Source organism: Zootoca vivipara, chromosome 8 (assembly GCF_965207765.1).
Source record: "Zootoca vivipara chromosome 8, rZooViv2.hap1.1, whole genome shotgun sequence".
Lineage (NCBI taxonomy): Eukaryota > Metazoa > Chordata > Lepidosauria > Squamata > Lacertidae > Zootoca > Zootoca vivipara.
This window is the reverse complement of record NC_142591.1, coordinates 42,830,963-42,849,460: the sequence shown is the minus strand read 5'-3', so window position 1 is coordinate 42,849,460 and position 18,498 is coordinate 42,830,963. Positions and strand designations below refer to the sequence as shown.

The window sequence follows — 18,498 nt, the reverse complement described above, 5'->3', positions numbered from 1 at the left end:
TTTCATATTTTCACATTTGCTTACTGTCCTGGTAATCTTACATTATACAACTTGGTAGTCTAATTGCTTAACTTTTAAAACATTATAATTTTGGATTTCCTCTTCATATATGCCAAAATATTTATCATTTTGTGGGCAAGCCACTATTTTATTTCAATTTAAATGTCCTAACTGCAATGGGAGAATGATAGTATAGTATAGTATAGTATAGTATAGTATAGTATAGTATAGTATAGTATAGTATAGTATAGTATAGTATCAATTTAATGGATGTTTAAAGATGATGTTTTTGGTGCATTAAGTTGTCCAAGTGTTACCTTATGTGTTTGAATAGCGTGAAATCAGAGGTTTCCTACTTGGTAAGTTCATTCCTTTGGAATGTAGGAAGTTGCCTTATACTGTGTTGGACCATTGGTCCATTTAGGCAGCAGCTCTCCAGTGTTTCAGACGAGGTACATTCTGAGCCCCACCTGTACATGCTTGTGATTGTACCTGGAAATTTTTCCATGCAAAGCAGGTGCTCTGCCACTGATCTACAACCCTTTTGCCTTCCCAGCACTGAAAATTTACAATAGTTTATCTGTGGCTTGGGGAGGCACACTCTATATGTATATCTTAATAAGGATTGTAATTTGTCAGTATTCTAGGATGTAAATATTGTTCCTTTGAACCTTTCATTAGAAAAGTCTGTTTCAGTTGCTGTGTTCTGCAACCACAGAACTGAAATACTTTTTATATAATCTCATGCCAGTGTTGACCCATGTAGATTAAAATAGAATGTTACCAAATTTGGAGTTAGACTATTTGACCACTGGGAATTTAAATTAATGCAGTTTATTGGATGATGATTTTTAAAAATGCAGAATTCCTGCTTTTATTTTCATGGTAAATTTGTTTTTTAACATAAAAAAGGCCAAAAACTGGAATCTTATTTTAGTATCTAGTTTGTAACCTAAATAGCTGTTATGCTATTTGATGAATGCAGATTTGTCTAGTCTAATTACTAGTCTAATTACTTGTTTCATATATTTCATAAATTAAAATTGAACTTCTCTCCTGACCTGTTCCTACAGTGAGTTGTTTTATTGTGCATTTGGTATTTATATGTTGCCATAGGAATGAAAGTAACTTCGAAAGGAGATATTTGCAGTAAAGAAAAAAAGAGCTTTAAAAAAAGCAAACTCTTGTCTTTAAACAATTTGTGTATTTAACAGGCAACAGATGTTGCAAGAAATTACCAGCAAATGAAATATGAATAGAATGAGATGTTTACCCAGTACATTTTTCTTATATTTTTAAGATTGCATGTGTGCTTATGTCTCATGGTGTAGTTTTTTTAATTTATATTTTCATCACAGATAAAGACACAATAAACAAAATCAGAGATCTGCGTATGAAAGCTGAAGATTATGAAGTGGTGAAAGTGATTGGCAGAGGTGCATTTGGGGAAGTTCAGTTGGTAGGTTTACGTTTTGTGTATGAATAAGGCTAGCATTTATAAAAGAGGCAGCTGCAATTGTAATGAAAAAACAATGCTTACATGTGCACCGTATATTTGTGGTGATTTTCCATTTGATCCCATGACACTTCATGTTTTTTTTTAAAGTTACTTGTAAGCAATCACAAAGCTCTTTTGATGAACAAGCATAGCAGGACCAAAACAGTAAAAAATGGCCCTGATTTTAAAGACACCTATTAACCACAGGCTTTTGTGGGTGCCATGGTGCCTGCTAGTGCTGGGTTAGTGATATCTACTGTGTGTCTTCAACCAGGTACACCAGACCAAGCACATTACAGTACCTTTCAGTCATAAAATCATTCAACATTTCCCATAGATATGCCAAGCCATGCCATGACCTTGCTGCTTTTTCCAGGGTCACAGTGCTAAGGTTTTTCAGGTTTACAAATGCGTTGACTATGCTCTGGAGAGCTTGAGAAGATCAGGGGTGCTGTCTGTCTTTATGTGAAATGCAGAAGGACCTGCCATGCAATACTTGGGTATTGCATATTGATTGATGAAAGGCATGTGTAGCATATTCATGTAGACTAAGCTTTGCCTTAAATTTTAATTTATGGTAACATTTTCTTCATCTTAAAATTTGTTTTTAAAGGTAAGACACAAGTCATCACGGAAGGTTTATGCCATGAAGCTTTTGAGCAAGTTTGAAATGATAAAAAGATCAGATTCTGCATTCTTTTGGGAAGAAAGAGATATCATGGCATTTGCGAATAGCCCTTGGGTTGTGCAGGTATATTGACTATTTTTTGATGTGTTTATACCATTAGTTTTGCTGAGTAAGGAAAAGTTCATTTTTCAGTAAAAGTGCTAATTTACAGATTTTAGCAAGTTTAAGTATGTTTGCATTTGCTGTTCCAAGTTGTGCAGTGCATATAAATGTGATGATTACTAAAAATAGAAAACCCGAGTGAATAATTTTTAAATATCTTGGGCAGAATCCGGCATATAAGACGACTGGGCGTATAAGAAATACGACCCGGCGTATAAGGCGACCCCCCCCCATCTTTTGAGAAGATTTTCCTGGGTTAAAAAGTAGTCTTATACACAGGAATATACAGTAATATGCTGTCCTGTTTGTTCTCAGGCTGGTAACCATTGTTTCCTTGTTCAGATGAAACAAGGAAACTATGGATAAGTAAGTCCTTCCTGGTTTAATTGCAGCTTGCTGCAAGTGTATTTTCAGATAAATAAGGCATTGTATTTAGATGGTAAACTGGTTCTTCCTTTTGGTTGATACACATATTGAACAGCAATGAATTGCTAATACTTTAAATGTTAACAAATCTAATTGAGAGGAAGGCAATAATGATGAACGCAACACACAGTAATCTTAGTTTTATTTCCTTTTACAGTTATTTTATGCATTCCAAGATGACCGCTACCTTTACATGGTGATGGAATACATGCCTGGTGGGGACCTAGTGAATTTAATGAGCAACTATGATGTTCCTGAGAAATGGGCAAGATTTTATACTGCAGAAGTTGTTCTTGCATTAGATGCAATTCACTCAATGGGCTTTATTCACAGGTGCATATGCTATTTTTATTAATATCTGAATACCTTCAGTATTCTATATGGAGTGCATTACAGTATAATCAGTTGCATGTTTAAAATATTTTTTGAACATTTATTCTAAATAGCCAGAATTTGCCCACTTTCTTACATGTTTGGGCTTGTCAGTGGCAGCCATTTTGGGCAGAAACCATGGATGGAAAGAGGAAAGGAGGCAAGGATTGAACAAATCAATTGAACAAATCAAGAAGCAGGAAAGATTGGACAGGGAGAAGCTTTTTCCTTTGTTTGTCTTTTGCTGGTTGGCTGCAGAAGTTTGTGGTGGAAACCAGGGAGGGAGAGATTTATGCTAGTATAGATGAGAAATTCCAAATTCTGCAAAATCCAAACTCACTCCCCCCCCCCCCCAATGGATCTTGGATTTGGGTTACACAAATAGACTTCTGATTATGTTGCCACTTCTGATTATGTTGCCAATAAGGTAAGGTGAGGCTCTACCACAGGGGTTGGCAAGGTTTACCGGCCATGGGCTGGATCACTCCCACGGAGATTGTCTGTGGGCCAGACTGGCGCAGCATGACACCGGAAATTGCCAGAAATTGCTTCTGCACATGCCCAGATGCTGAAAATCGTACCTGTACAAGAACCGATTTTTGGCGTCTGGACATGCACAGACACAATTTCTGGTGCCGCTCGGTGAGTCCCTGCACCAAGCTACACTGGTTTAGCGCAGCATGCGGGGGACTTGCCGAGCAGGTGGCTCGGTTCAGGGGCGGTTTGTGGGCCGGTAAAATGGTCTTCGTGGGCCGCATCTGGCCCATGGGCCGCACGTTGCTGACCCCTGCTCTACCATATGCTGAGAGAGAGAGAAGAGGGAGGGAGAGGGAGAGAGAGAGAAAGAGAAAGAGAGAGAGAGAGTAGTGGGGAAATTAAAACGTGTAGTTTTGCAATGTATTTTGTGTTAAGAGATACAGAGGCAGCTTCACATTGAACGAAAGTCAAGTTTAAGAAATACTACGGTGGCACTGGAAGCTTAGCCTCTTCCTAAAGAAAATTTCTGTCCTCTGTCTCATTTTTAATGGTGATATGCTCATGGCAAATTATGCTGCCAGTGGACTTTTAAAGGGGTCAGGCAGCTGGTGATTGGAAAGACCTCTGAGACCCAGGAGAGCCACTCACAGTTGTGTAAAGCAGTTTCATTTGTTTGTGTGTTTAAATCACAGTTAGAGGAGGAATTTGCTCAAGGAAGAGGATAATGGCCAAAGGTTGGTTCTAAGTTTGCTAGCTGTTGGTTGTTAACCATCTTATGTGGCAAGACGTTTATGTAGCATAGGTGGGTTTTTAAAAAATATATAAAACCTAGATTGATTTGCTTTCTTTTCAGAGATGTAAAGCCTGATAATATGCTGCTAGATAAATCTGGTCATTTAAAACTAGCAGATTTTGGTACCTGTATGAAGATGAATAAGGTTGGTATGCTTTTTTTATTTAAAAAAATCTGAATTAACTTCCATGCTTTTGGAAGTAATATTTTTCTGGAAGAATGTTACTTGGATATCAATTTTGCCTAAATTTTAGATACTTGGAATACTGATGTGGTTTTTTTTAGTTTATTGCTTGTTTAAAATTTTTTGGGCATGTTTTAAAGTGTTGCTTTTATTGTATATGCCAGTAATTGTATTGTTTTATTCTTTTTGTAAACTAAATAATTTTTATGAAATAAATAAAATTCTTAAGATTTAAAGTTTAGCTTACATTTTTGACACATTTCCCCAAGGAAATCTAGGAAAATGTTTTGCTTCAAGATACTTTTCAGATCTTAGGTGAATTCTACAGAGTGCCTGTTTTAAATAGCTCCTCTCTTTTCTTTATAGGAAGGCATGGTACGATGTGATACAGCTGTTGGAACGCCAGACTATATATCCCCAGAAGTATTAAAATCTCAAGGTGGTGATGGTTACTATGGACGAGAATGTGACTGGTGGTCAGTTGGTGTCTTTTTGTATGAAATGCTTGTGGGTGAGCATCAAAATAATCAGTGTTCTGCAGATGACATGAACTGTATTTACTGTTGAATAAAACTGCCTTTTATTTTAACTATTGCTTACATGGAAGCAGGCCCCACGGAGTTCAATGGCTGCCTTTTACAAAGGTCATAGGATTGTAGTCTTCTATACTTCAACGCTACATCCTTCCAAATCTTATGCTGTTGCGAAACATCAAGTCAGGGAGCAGAAAGACTTCAGCTATTCAGGGTTTGATCCTTGTGTTCAGTAGAGACCTAGCTAGATAATGGGACGGCTTAATCTTATCCAACTCTTACTGAGGGATTGCATGTTGCCTTTCGGTGTAGAGTTTAGGATTTCAGTCTCCTTTATTTAATTCTCCCACCTGATGCTCTCTTTATTGTCTCTGGATGTCACTTTATTTATTTTATGAATTGACAGTATTATAACATTAATTGTTACACCTGTCAAAACAGTTGTATATGTAAAAACTATATATCTTATCTATAACAAAAACGTTTTAAAACAACACATAAAAACTATTCAAATCCAAGACATATACCAATGGAAAGGATAGAGGCTGCTACACTAAATGTCTGATTTTGATAGTAGTAGTAGTAGTAGTAACAACAACAACAACAACAACAACAACAACAACAACAACAACAACAACAACAACAATTTATTTCTTCCCCTCCCATCTGCCATGCAGAACACTGCACAGTGATTGGTTTTGTATGTAGAGCACATTGTAAAGGTTTTTGGTGCATAGATAACAATGGTCAGGCTATCTAAATCCCAAAATGGCCATAGTTGTCTTACCAACTCTAACTAGTACAAGGCAGTCCTAGCCACTAAAGTTAGAATCATGTGATGTGAAAATGCTTCTACCACATACATGTCAGAACATGAGCTTCTTGGATCTTCAGTACAACTGGAGTATTGCTTTCTAATTTGATTTTTATATTACGGTAAGTGATAAGGTGAATCCTGACTACTTAAAATCATGGCATGAGAAGTAGCAATCATTTGCTTTCTACATCCAGTATTTAGCCTAGTTCTGACACAATGTTTCCTTGGAATTTTATTGTCTTCAGGTATTGTGTGACATTTTCTCACTTTCGTTCTTTTTAATTTTAGGGGATACACCTTTTTATGCAGATTCTTTGGTTGGAACATACAGTAAAATTATGAACCATAAGAATTCTCTTAGCTTTCCAGATGATAATGATATTTCAAAAGATGCAAAAAATCTTATTTGTGGCTTTTTAACTGACAGGTAATATTTTACATCAAAATGAAAGTTTTTTATTTAGAGATTTTTCTATAGTAAACTTCATCACCTGGTGATAAACCAGTGTTTATGAATTTTACATATGTTTTAATAAACTTTTTAATCCTATTAGGTCTTGTCCTGATAATAAAATACAGTGTTGCTACTATAAAACCACTCTGTATACAAGCTTGAAATCAGTTTCCTAGTAATTCTATTTGTGGAATAATAATCTATGTTAATTGTTTAAAAAAATGTCTTTTATAAATGCTTAAGTACTTTAAGTTTATATACATTTTAAGCAGTGGGATAAAATAGTATACCCTATTTCTAATCATACCCTGCAAAATATTTAAAGAAATTAGAATTAAACTGGCTTCAAGTTTGAATATCTTAACATTTGTATGAATTTTAAAATCTTTTACCTCATTCCTGTGTGTGTGTGTTCTTTTCTGGACGCAAGGAATCATTTCTTGGACAGTCATTATCCAAACAGTTATTAGCTGTACAGTACAATGTGTTTCTCTTTAGCTTTAGTGTGCATGAGTATACCTGTTTATTATTCTTAGGTTTCATAATTTATGTAGAGATGGAATTATTATTTTTTTGCAATTTAAAATATTAGTAGGATTAGAAATGTGGTATCTTGAATACCCTAAACAGACTATAGATACACTTCTTCAAAATAACATGTGTGAGATTGTGCTGCTGATGTTCTCATAGACTTGGATCCAAAAGTATCCTTTCTGCAAGCAGAAAAACTATTCTGCTCATAAGAATGGGTTTTTATGACTTGGCAAAGAGCAGATGAGAAACTAATCTATAATGCCAGTAATGTTCTTGAGTTTGTAAAAGCTCCTATATAATCGTATGCGCAAGACTATTCAGTTTTTTTTTTCCAGGAAAAAATACTTCAAACTGTTTATAGTGTTAATCCCTGATGTGGAATAATTTTGTGCATTAATGATTGGAGTGCACACTTGCAGTTCTCCAGAACTGCAAAGCAAGACCTATGTTTTGGGCTTGCATTGCAACAGGGACTTGTTTATGAATGGGCAGGAATGCACCTAATCATTTTGTATACTTTGACATAATTCTAGATACATTGTTGTGAGAAGACTTACCCTAGCACTTATACAGCAGCTTACAGAAACAGTGACGATTCAGTTCATAGTCTGTAGCAGTTGAGGAACATATATCAAAAGGAGGGGGGGATCTGCAGTGTGTTTTGTTGAGGAAAAACCCCACTTTGGGAGGGTGTAAAGTGGATGGGAGGAGTGGTTAATATTTTCTATATACCTTATTTCAGTCTACCCCAGACAGAGCCGTCTTAAGCATCCCTGGCGCCGTGGTGCGGCAGGTCCCTCCGGCGCCCTCCCTGCTCCGTTTTCCAGTGCAGTGGGCGCTGCTGCGCGGCGGGCGGGTGGGCTGGCTCAGCGCGCAGCTTGGCTGCCGGGCGCTGCTGCATGGTGGGCGGGTGGGCGGGAGCACGGCCGCCGGGCACGGCAGCGCGGCTGTGCCGCGCCCCCCTCTGGTGGGAGGGCGCCCTGCGCCACCCAGCCTGTCCATAGGGCCGGCCCTGACCCCAGAGTTTCAAGACAGTGTTATGAGGTAGCATGAGTTTGAACCACAGGAGGTGTGAAACTGCTCCCTCACCCCAGATTTGGAGTGGATAAGCAGTTGGTGATTTTCTTCTGAGCTCTTCTCAACTCCCAATAATCCCCTTTCTAATTTTCCATTTAAAAAGTGACTTATTGGGCTACTGTTGCAGACATTTGCATGCTTTATGTATTTTGATCTTCAGAGCTTGCATATTTACTTGTTTCAAAATATCCCTTCAACAGGGAAGTCAGATTAGGCCGAAATGGTGTGGAAGAAATCAAGCGACACCCTTTCTTCAAAAATGACCAGTGGTCTTGGGAAAACCTTAGAGACAGTAAGTATCTCTTTTGGCCATGCATGAAGCTATCTGCATTGAGGCCCATATCACCTCTTTTAAAACTCACTAGTATTAATTGGTTTGGTGTCCACACTTGTATATACACAAAGTTGCGTATGTATATATAGATCAGGCGCCTACTCCAGGCATAGAATTCACCACTTAGGACACTGCAGAAATTAAATAGCAACCAATTTTTAGTATTTGTGAAAATATATTGCTCAAGAGATCCCTATTTCATTGCTAATGTGAGGTCTCTTGAGTGACCAATGGGTGTGAGGTTTTTAAATTGGCAGCTGTCTGGGGACCTCAGGAACAATCTGTTCTGTTTAGTAATTACAACTATATTTAAGTTTTGAAGCTTTGAATTTTTAATAATAATCTTTTTTTCTATTGCATGTGCTGCTCAATGTAGAATAGAGTTAAATCTTGCCACGACTCCTTGTGATTCTTTCATGCCTCTTGTCCATTTCACATATAACATTTTAAATATATGAGTTTCAATAAACATTTTAGTAATCCTTTTTTTGTTTATATTGATAGCTGTAGCACCTGTTGTGCCTGATTTAAGTAGTGATATTGATACTAGTAACTTTGACGATTTGGAGGAAGATAAAGGAGAAGAAGAAACATTTCCTATACCAAAAGCATTTGTTGGCAACCAGCTGCCTTTTGTAGGATTTACTTACTACAGTAACCATCAGTAAGTATATATGTGCTACTGAAAATGCAGGCATGTGAGCATAAGTTGTGATAATAAGTCCTGTAAGATTTGAAAGCAATGTCACAAATGCAACTTAACAAAATCTGTCTTGCCATATACTGAAATGTGCAACACTTATTATAGCAGTTTTGAACTGCTATAATATGGTACGGGCAGCAATTTTGCACATCTAATTTTGGTTCCTCTTGATGTGACATCATACCTTATCTCTGATTTTTGTGTTTTTCTCAAGCAATGTCAGAAGGCCAGGCTTTTAAGTAATGATTACTTACAGTGCATGCTTACCTGGGATAAAGTCCCATTGAACTCAGTGCAGTTTATTTCTGAGTAGATGTTTGTAGAATTCCCCTGTGTTAAGGGTCAAATTATTCTATGTAATCTGCTCATTAATGTGCCTTTGAATTTGTTTGCTTACTAGCTATGGAGAATAGCAATAATGCCTAGTGAGAAAACAAGGAGACATCATGCAAGAGGTTGATTCACTTAGTTATTTGCTAATTTAATTTGCAAAGAGTTCATGGAGTCTTACTAGGATTGAGAAAAACGTCAGATTTCATCAAGAGAAGTTTTAACTCTTAAAGAGCATTCAGAATATGATAGTAATACATCCTACAGGTTAGAAATACATAGTTAGATACACATTTCACAATTACACAGCTAATTTCATGATTTTTGAGGAACTGTCCAGCGTTTGGTGTAGTAAAGCTTTTTACTACTACAGACAGAGGTTGTCCAATCTTCCTTGTAAGTTATGATTTTTCATCAGCTGCAAAACTGCAGAAAAAATGTTGTAAAGCAAAACAGTATATGATATTTGAAGGAAAGATGTCTAAATAGGGTGTTCATGTTGCATCTTTTCAGAAGATGTGTGCTCTCACGTTCAAATTTTAGTTAACAGCAGCGACTCAAAAATGTCAAAATACACCCTTAAAATTGCATGCACCCAACCCTCTATATAATGTGGGCATTTAAGTTTCAGGTATATGAGTTGCAGAAATGTGCAAGCAAAGTGATCAGGGGGCTGGAGTACTTTCACCATGAGGAAAAGCTAAGATGTGGGGTAGGGGGGGTTAGTTTTAAAAAGGGTAACTGAGGATAGAAATGAGAGAATTTCTAGTATGTAGAAAGTGGGGAGAAAAAAGTTGTTCTCTCCTCATATTACTATAACTTTTATTGTGTGCTTACAGGTATTTATCTAGCTGTACAGCAAACTCAAATGACAACAGAGCAAGCACCAATGTAGATAAAAGTTTGGTATGTCTTTTCTTCTTCTTTTACTCCCCCCCCTTTGTTGTCAGTTTAAGACCTCAAATAAGTGCTATTCGCTAATTGAATATTTTGTTGATGAATCCTTTGTATTGATAACTTGATTTGAATAAATGTAAATTACCAAGACATCCATATATACACAGGTCGCTCTTTCCGAACACAGTATAATCCCAGGAAATCATTTGTTAGGCAACCATTTGCATAATGAGCTGATGATTTTTATTATTTCCTATGGGAACATTTTTCTGGCTCTCTTTCCCTGCTTTCTGCCGGAATCTGATGCAACCAATCAACAAAAGCCAGACAAAGGAAAAGCTCATGTGTCCATTTCCTTTCTTCTCTCCCTTCTTTCCTCCATTCTCCCCCCACTCCCTCCATGCTTTCTGCCCAAAATGGCAACGCCAACCAGCTATTCCGATATCTGAATCAGCCCTTTGTGTAGTGAGGGTTGGGTATAATTCTTTGTGTTTGGATAACTGAGATTTTGTATAACGAACATTCCGATAGTGGGACCTATCAGAAGATTTGTTTTCAAACTATTGAAGGAAGTGTAACGTAAAGATTAATAACCAATATTTGCACTCGTGTAAGAATGAAAATGAGCGGGACGCAGGTGGCACTGTGGGTTAAACCACAGAGCCTAGAGCTTGCTGATCAGAAGGTCGGCGGTTCGAATCCCAGCGACCGGGTGAGCTCCCGTTGTTCGGTCACAGCTCCTGCCAACCTAGCAGTTCGAAAGCATGTCAAAGTGCAAGTAGATAAATAGGTACCGCTCCAAGTGGGAAGGTAAATGGCGTTTCCGTGTGCTGCTCTGGTTCGCCAGAAGCGGCTTTTTCATGCTTGCCACATGACCTGGAAGCCGTATGCCGGCTCCCTCGACCAATAACGCGAGATGAGCACCGCAACCCCAGAGTTGGTCATGACTGGACCTAATGGTCAGGGGTACCTTTACCTTTACCTTACCCTTACCCTTTACCTTTAAGTACTTTTTCTTTCCCATTATTGCAGCACAGCAGAGCTAAAATGTCACCAAAAATTAAATCTATTTTAATTTACAATGTTTATATACTACTCAATTATAATAAAACCTCAAAGTGGTTTACAAATGTGTCTTAATTTCTGGTCCCATTTATAAGAATGTGCCCATGTTTATTAATCTGTTAAAGCAGTAATCTCCTAGCTGAAACTTGCTGTTCCAATTTTACTGTGAACCATTCAAAGCAATTTTAGATAGCTGTTGTAAAATTCATTATAATTTAGCTAGTCCCATAAGATCCTGTAAAGTATGGCTTTCATTTTCATTTTGTATTTTATATTTAAAGCTGGAATCTCTGCAGAAAACTATCTATCAACTTGAAGAACAGCTACATAATGAAATGGAACTGAAAGATGAAATGGAACAAAAATTCAGGTGACTCATTTCATTCTATGTTATCAGAACTTCAGAAACATATTTTTTATTAATTTTATATTGGGGAATTATGATGGTATTAACACTTTATATGTGCTGACCAAGAGATTTGTAGCTCACCTCCAAAACTGAGCATCAGGGGCTTCGGAGCCAATTAATGGCACCAATTCTGAAAGTGATATTTTTAAGAGTTGCTGGTAGGAGCACGGATGCTTATGCTTGTTGGCATTACAAAGAGCAAGACTAAGCACTCTTAGGTGAATGTGCATCAGTTATCTTGGGAGTGAAGAATTTGAAAGGTAGGGATATAGTCACTTTGAGTCTCCCATTTGCCTGCTTTTTGGTTTAGTTTCCTTCCCTCTTAGAGCTCACCCTGGTTCTTCTCAGATTATGTTTAGGCTACTTGCTAGAGTATATGCATCTGGCTGCTATAAAATATTTCATATTCCTTAGTGGCAGCTTCAGATATTTGGAGCTAGTTTAAGATCTAAGGTGCTAGTTCTGCACAGAAATAGTTAAGTAAAATTCTTAGGTTGCTAGGATATCAGTGTTAGACATAATGCGTATTCAACATAGCACTAATTTGCTGGTTTCGTCAGCACAGGAATTTTCCCTTACGGATTGTTTCCCCCTCTGGAGCAGATTGGAGATGGCATAGAACACTCACAGTGAAGCAGAGGGAGAAAAGTCCTGTTTTCCTAGTGCTATTTAGTTGAATACTACCCACTCTATATGGCATTGGGCTATACCCATTAACAGGTTCGTGGTAGCCTATTCTGTACACCACTGTCAGCCTTTTGGTCACTTGGATGTAGATTACACAGCCATGATGATGTGAGTTATTCCAGTGTAATTGAGTTAAATTGGGTTGTTTGCAGAGGAGTTGTAGAGCAGTGTCCAAAAACAAAAAAGTGTCACTAACGTAATTTTATTTTTTTCTAGAACGTCAAACATTAAATTAGATAAGATAATGAAGGAATTAGATGAAGAGGTAAGTGATTTTTTGTGTGTGGTTGGAATTAGTCGTCCCCCCCCCATTTTTTTAAACAATGGTGTTAGAAGTTTATTTGCATACATGTGATTTCTTTCTTCAGTCATTTATTATTGCAAATAAAACAAATCTCTCTCTGAAGGATTTCTTTCCTTTTGGGAGAATGAGGAAAGTAAAGACTTGGATTGCTTGTACAGAGAGACTTTTGCCAGGGTCTTCATTCACTTATTTTAATCTCTACTCTTGGAACGCCGTCTCTCTAGCCCAAGCATGGCCAAACTTGGCCCTCCAGATGTTTTGGGACTACAACTCCCATCATCTCTAGCTAACAGGACCAGTGGTCAGGGATGATGGGAATTGTAGTCCCAAAACTTCTGGAGGGCCAAGTTTGGTCATGCCTGCTCTAGCCTGTCAAATTGATGGGCGTGTGGCTAGTGACTGTAAAAAAGCCAATATACAGATAACTCATATCAGTTTAATACAGTATTTTTTAAAAATCTAACACATTTATGATATTTATTGCTCTATTATATTCTAAAACATGAGAATATTTTCTTTCAAAGATGGATTATGAATTTCCTTAAAAAATTAATTTGGACCAGTTACAACTAAATAGTTGTCTGAGTGGGAGCCAGTGCAGTGAGTCCTTCTAGTGCAACAGGGTTTCCCCTTCTCTCCCTACGCACCCACTTAGATCGGCTCCCAGAACAGTGGGCAGGGAGAGAGATATTGTTCAGTCTGGCAAGCAGAAATGCTTATGCTGATCATATTAGCACAACGTTGAATTCCACTGACAGCTTCATTGGGATGATTAGAATTTCCTACTAAAGTTAAATGGTGAAAATTTCCTACTAAAGTTAAATGGTGAAAAATTAAATGGCAGTATTTAACTTGCAGGGCAGTCAGAGAAAAAATTTGGAATCAACAGTTACTCAGGTTGAAAAGGAAAATATGCTTCTGCAACATAGAATAAATGAATATCAAAGAAAATTTGATCAGGAGAATGAGAAACGTCGAAATGTAGAAAATGAAGGTAAGCTATATTTCCCTTCAGGAAGCACCTTTCAGGTAAGACTGATGGTCTCTTTTGTAGGATATTTTTTGAACAGCATGAATATATTAGTATTCTTTTCAGTATAATAACTGGGGCATATTTGTGTTTGAATATGCCTCAGAGCAGTGGTGGCTTGTTTTTTTTCTTGCTGTATAGAAATATTAGAAAAAATAACTCCAAGAGAGATGTATGTTTATTTACATTTAACATTTCCCCTTTGCATCTAGTGTCAACGCTAAAAGATCAGTTGGAAGACTTAAAAAAAATCAGTCAGCATTCACATATTACAAATGAAAAAATAACGCAGTTGCAAAAGCAAGTAAGCAATTTTCTATGGCTATATCTGGTTTCCCTCCAAAATGTATCAATTTAGGGTAAATGCAACAGAGCTGGATGTATTCATTGTATGATACCCACTGCTACTTTTTCTTAACTCCCCCTTCCCTTCCCAACAGCTTGAAGAGGCCAATGATTTACTGAGGACAGAGTCAGATACTGCAGCAAGATTGAGAAAGAGTCACACAGAAATGAGCAAGTCAGTAAGTCAGTTTGAAGCCCTAAACAGAGAATTGCAAGAGAGATGCAGAATCCTGGAAAACACAAAATTACAAGTGGAAAAAGACTATTATCAACTTCAAGCTGCATTGGAAGTGGAAAGAAGGGATAGGAGTCATGGATCAGAAATTATTGGAGAGCTACAAGGTAATAATTTAAGCCAAAGTAAATCTAATACAGTGGTACCTTGCTTTATGAACTTAATCCGTTCCGGAAGTCGTTCTTAAACCAAAGCGTTCTTAAACCAAGGCGTGCTTTCCCATAGCAGCGGGGGACTCAATTTACAAATGGAAGACACTCAACGGGAAGCGGAACATGTTCTTATTCCAAGGCAAAGTTCACAAACCAAAACACCTACTTCCAGGTTTGCAGTGTTCTTAATCCAAGCTGTTCTTAAACCAAGGTACCACTGTAGTGCCTTCATTTTTGTATTGATCAAATATACCTTAAAAATCCTGCTATTGCTTATTTTATGGCTACGGCTTATTTTCGGAGAAACAGGGGATATATGAATTCAGTGTGCTTTCAATATAGTGGTACCTTGGTTTACGAACTTAATCCGTTCCGGAAGTCTGTTCTTAAACCAAAGCCATTCTTAAACCGAGGTGCGCTTTACCTAATGAGGCCTCCGGCCGCTGGTGCCCTTCCACCGTTCAGCTTCCATTCGTTGACCGAGGTAAAGTTCGCAAACCGGAACACTACTTCTGGTTTTGCGGAGTTCATATACCAAATAGTTCATAAACAGGACTGTTCTTAATCCGAGGTACCACTGTGCTGAATTTTAATCCAAGTTGCGTAGCACTAACATTAGAAACACTGTCTCTTTTTTAATTAACCAACTACCTCTGATGTTTGTTGGGAGCTTTATGTGGGTAAATCATAGTTTCGGTTTTGTGTGCAAGTACTGTAGCAGATTATACTATTTAATTGTTTATGTAGCTCGGGTTACATCTTTACAAGAAGAAATCAAAGGTTTAAAGAACAATCTTGAAAGAGTGGAAGAAGAAAGAAAGCAGGCCCAGGACATGTATAATAATTCTGAAAAGGTAAGACCAATGAGGTATAAATTTATTGTTTTTTTGGAATACAGATGCATATTTATAAAAATCTATAAAAAGCAGCATGTGAATGTGATTGATAGGATGATTTTATAAGATCTAAATTAAGCCACTGTGTTTGAATTTAAGTTTGTTTAATTCAGTTGATGTGAGTGGGAATACATTGGCTCATGTAATATTTTTTATATAGTTCTGGATCAAGCTTTTAAGGGTGATAGAAATGTGGCATTAATACCAATGCATCTATTGTTGTTTTTATTACTATGATACCATCAATGTATATATTTTCACCAAGTATTATAGGCAAAAAGGACAGACTGTTACCCTAAGGGACTTTAAGTCTGTATCTTGATAGTGAGAGGTAGGGAAAAGTTAATATTTGATTCATTTATGGGTGAGGATTAAAGTATTAAACCAAAACCTTTATGCAAAAAGTGGAGTTACATGAGAGATGTTAGGGCAAGAGTTTTTGGGTGGCTAAGCATAGCAGAATTGAAGAGGAAAAGTCCTAGGAGTAAAATTATTTGGGATGCATCTTGAATCAGTGCTTGTGGTTGTCAATTTTTTTTTAACCAAATGCAGATGCAGTGATCCCAATTCCTATCAGCACTTGTAATATAGGTGGTTTAACCCTTCCTCCTTTGCCATCATTGCACTGAAAAATCACCCCACCAAAGCTTCTAGGAACAAAGGAGGTTTAGTGGGGAAATGGTGCATGAGGAAAGGGTAAAACATCCTTTCATGAGCTTTGGTCCCCAGATGGATTGTGAAAGCCCATGGCTACATTGTGGGGGAGGATAATACAGAGAAACTCAAGCATTGCTTTCAAAAACATTTACGTATAACTTGTGACTTAACCGCAGATAGAGAGACCCCAGCGCAGGGCAGAGCTGTTAATCATTTGTGAAATTCTAAGCGTCTTCAATCATAAATATTTGTGGATTGTGTGTACTAAAAGAAGTATGTGTGTGCATCACTTTGTCACTCACTTCCAATGAAACAGTTCATTATCATATGTTAAGTTTTTTAAAAAGAAAGCTGAGATGGGCGGGATGACAAAAAGCTATTGTGTCATGAAATCTGAAATTTTTTTTTAGATTAAGGATGGTATGGTGTTCTTAACCTGATTTAAGATTACAAAATATCTTACAGGAAAAGAATAATTTAGAAATTGATCTAAACTACAAACTCAAAATATTACAGCAGCGTTTAGAGCAAGAAGTAAATGAGCATAATATAAATAAAGCTCGTTTAACTGACAAGCACCAGTCAATAGAAGAGGCCAAGTCAGTTGCAATGTGTGGTAAGTTTTTATAGCATTTATTTGTTCATGTAGCATTTATATACTGTCTTCCGCCCAAGGCATGTTTACAGTTTTAAAATACTAAAACAAATAAGTAAATGCAGTCCAACTGGAGCAGGCCATGATGTTGACTTTACCTGCCTCCTTCACTCTCTTCTTCCTTCTCACAGGGAAGATCATGTTCAAGGTTAAAGTAAGGTGTTTGTATATTTTTTCTTTGGATAATTACAGGATAAACATGCCAGTTACGTATATAATAAAGAAATGACAGCTGCAATGTTACTTGTAAGTCAGTAGGAGAAAGGCACAAATTGGACTTGTGCCTTCAAATTTCTCTTTCCTATCCAATCATGAAACAAAATGCTGCCTGTGGAAGCAGTCATAGTGAAATACTCAATAATACAGTGCTGAAATGGAAAGTATGTTTCTAACAGTATTAGCACATAAGTATTGTTTGTTTTCCCCTCACAATCATCACTGGTTTTATCATTATACAAATTATATCCACACACACACACACACACACACGTATATATATATATATATAGAGAGAGAGAGAGAGAGAGAGACTAACAAATTTTATTACACAAACATAATAAATTAAATTAATAAAATAATAAAAATAAAATATCTACTTAAGGCCCCTTTGAATAGATAAAGACATACAATGATTCTCCATAAACTCTCTAAGTTAAATTACACAATTACAATATGTGTTAACAGCCAACAATGCAGCTGGATCATAAGGGACTCACAAATGGGGATAGTGCTGTTGCACTCAGATCCTGCTTGTGGGGTTCCCATAGATATTTGGTTGGCCATTGTAAGAACAGGATGCTGGAGTGGATGAGCCTCTGCTGGTGGCCATTCTTATGTTATTAAGGGGAATAGATAAATTCATGGAAGATAAATAATCATTGGCTACTAGTCATTTAGTCATTGCATGCCAAGTCCAGGATTGGAGGCAGCATGCCTTTAAATACAGTGGTGCCTCGCTTTACGAATGCCTCGCACAACGAAAAACTCGCTAGACGAAAGAGTTTTGCGTTGCGAGAGGCATTCGTAAGACGACAAAATTTTCTATGACTGCCGCTTCGTCTTACTTACGTCAGCTAATCTTCCTTTGCCAGGGAGGATGGACCCGAAACGCGGCGGTGCGGTGGCTGCCCCTGCCTGTCTTCCCCTTGGCTCGGGGAAGACAGGCGGGGGCAAGCAGTGCCCGCTGCGATTCGGCTCCGTCCCCCAGAGCCACCGCCCCGCCCCACACCACCGGGGAAGACAGGCGGGAGGCGGCGGGGGGAGAAGCGCTTCTCTCCCCCGTCGCCTCGCCGCGCTCATCCGGCACAGAGCGCAACTTCGGAGACCTCCGAAGCGCCGTCTCATGTCGGGGAGGCAGGCGGGAGGCAGCGGCGGGAGAAGCTCTTGTCCCTCCCTCCCGCCGCCTCTCTTTGCGCATATCCGGCACGGAGCGCAACTTCAGAGGTCTTCGAAATTGCGCTCCGTGTTGGGGGAGGCAGGCGGGAGGCAGCGGCAGGAGAAGCTTTTCCCCCGCCACCGCCTCTCGCACACAGCCGGCACAGAGCGCAATTTCGGAGGTCTCCGAAGCTGTGTTCCATGTCAGGGGAGGCAGGCAAGGCGGTGGCGGGGAGAAGAGAGCTTCTCCCCCCGCCGCCTTGCACACAGCCGGCATCAGACGGGGCTTTGGAGACCTTCTTCGAATCCCCGTTGCATGCCGCCGCCAGTCCCCCAGAGCCTATAGGAACGCATTGATTAAGTTTCAATGCATTCCTATGGGAAACTGGGACTCGCTAGACGGAAAATTCGTTACACGAATTGACCCGTGGAACGAATTAATTTCGTCTAGCGAGGCACCGCTGTACCAG

At 38.4% G+C, this 18,498-nt stretch overlaps 1 protein-coding gene across 1 annotated transcript in view; it reads left to right on the top strand.

Moving 5' to 3' along the window:
- The window catches only part of ROCK1 (Rho associated coiled-coil containing protein kinase 1), a 48,529-nt gene that overhangs the window by 15,665 nt on the left and 14,366 nt on the right, over positions 1-18,498 (top strand). Inside the window, exons 3-18 of the mRNA XM_035124718.3 lie at positions 1,359-1,459; positions 2,112-2,249; positions 2,872-3,047; positions 4,417-4,501; positions 4,907-5,051; positions 6,179-6,317; positions 8,156-8,247; positions 8,794-8,953; positions 10,162-10,228; positions 11,566-11,654; positions 12,597-12,645; positions 13,543-13,678; positions 13,927-14,018; positions 14,155-14,401; positions 15,194-15,300; positions 16,465-16,615. Of these exons, the coding sequence (XP_034980609.2) occupies positions 1,359-1,459; positions 2,112-2,249; positions 2,872-3,047; positions 4,417-4,501; positions 4,907-5,051; positions 6,179-6,317; positions 8,156-8,247; positions 8,794-8,953; positions 10,162-10,228; positions 11,566-11,654; positions 12,597-12,645; positions 13,543-13,678; positions 13,927-14,018; positions 14,155-14,401; positions 15,194-15,300; positions 16,465-16,615 (1,974 nt within the window). The remainder of the gene's footprint in view (positions 1-1,358; positions 1,460-2,111; positions 2,250-2,871; positions 3,048-4,416; positions 4,502-4,906; positions 5,052-6,178; positions 6,318-8,155; positions 8,248-8,793; positions 8,954-10,161; positions 10,229-11,565; positions 11,655-12,596; positions 12,646-13,542; positions 13,679-13,926; positions 14,019-14,154; positions 14,402-15,193; positions 15,301-16,464; positions 16,616-18,498) is intronic.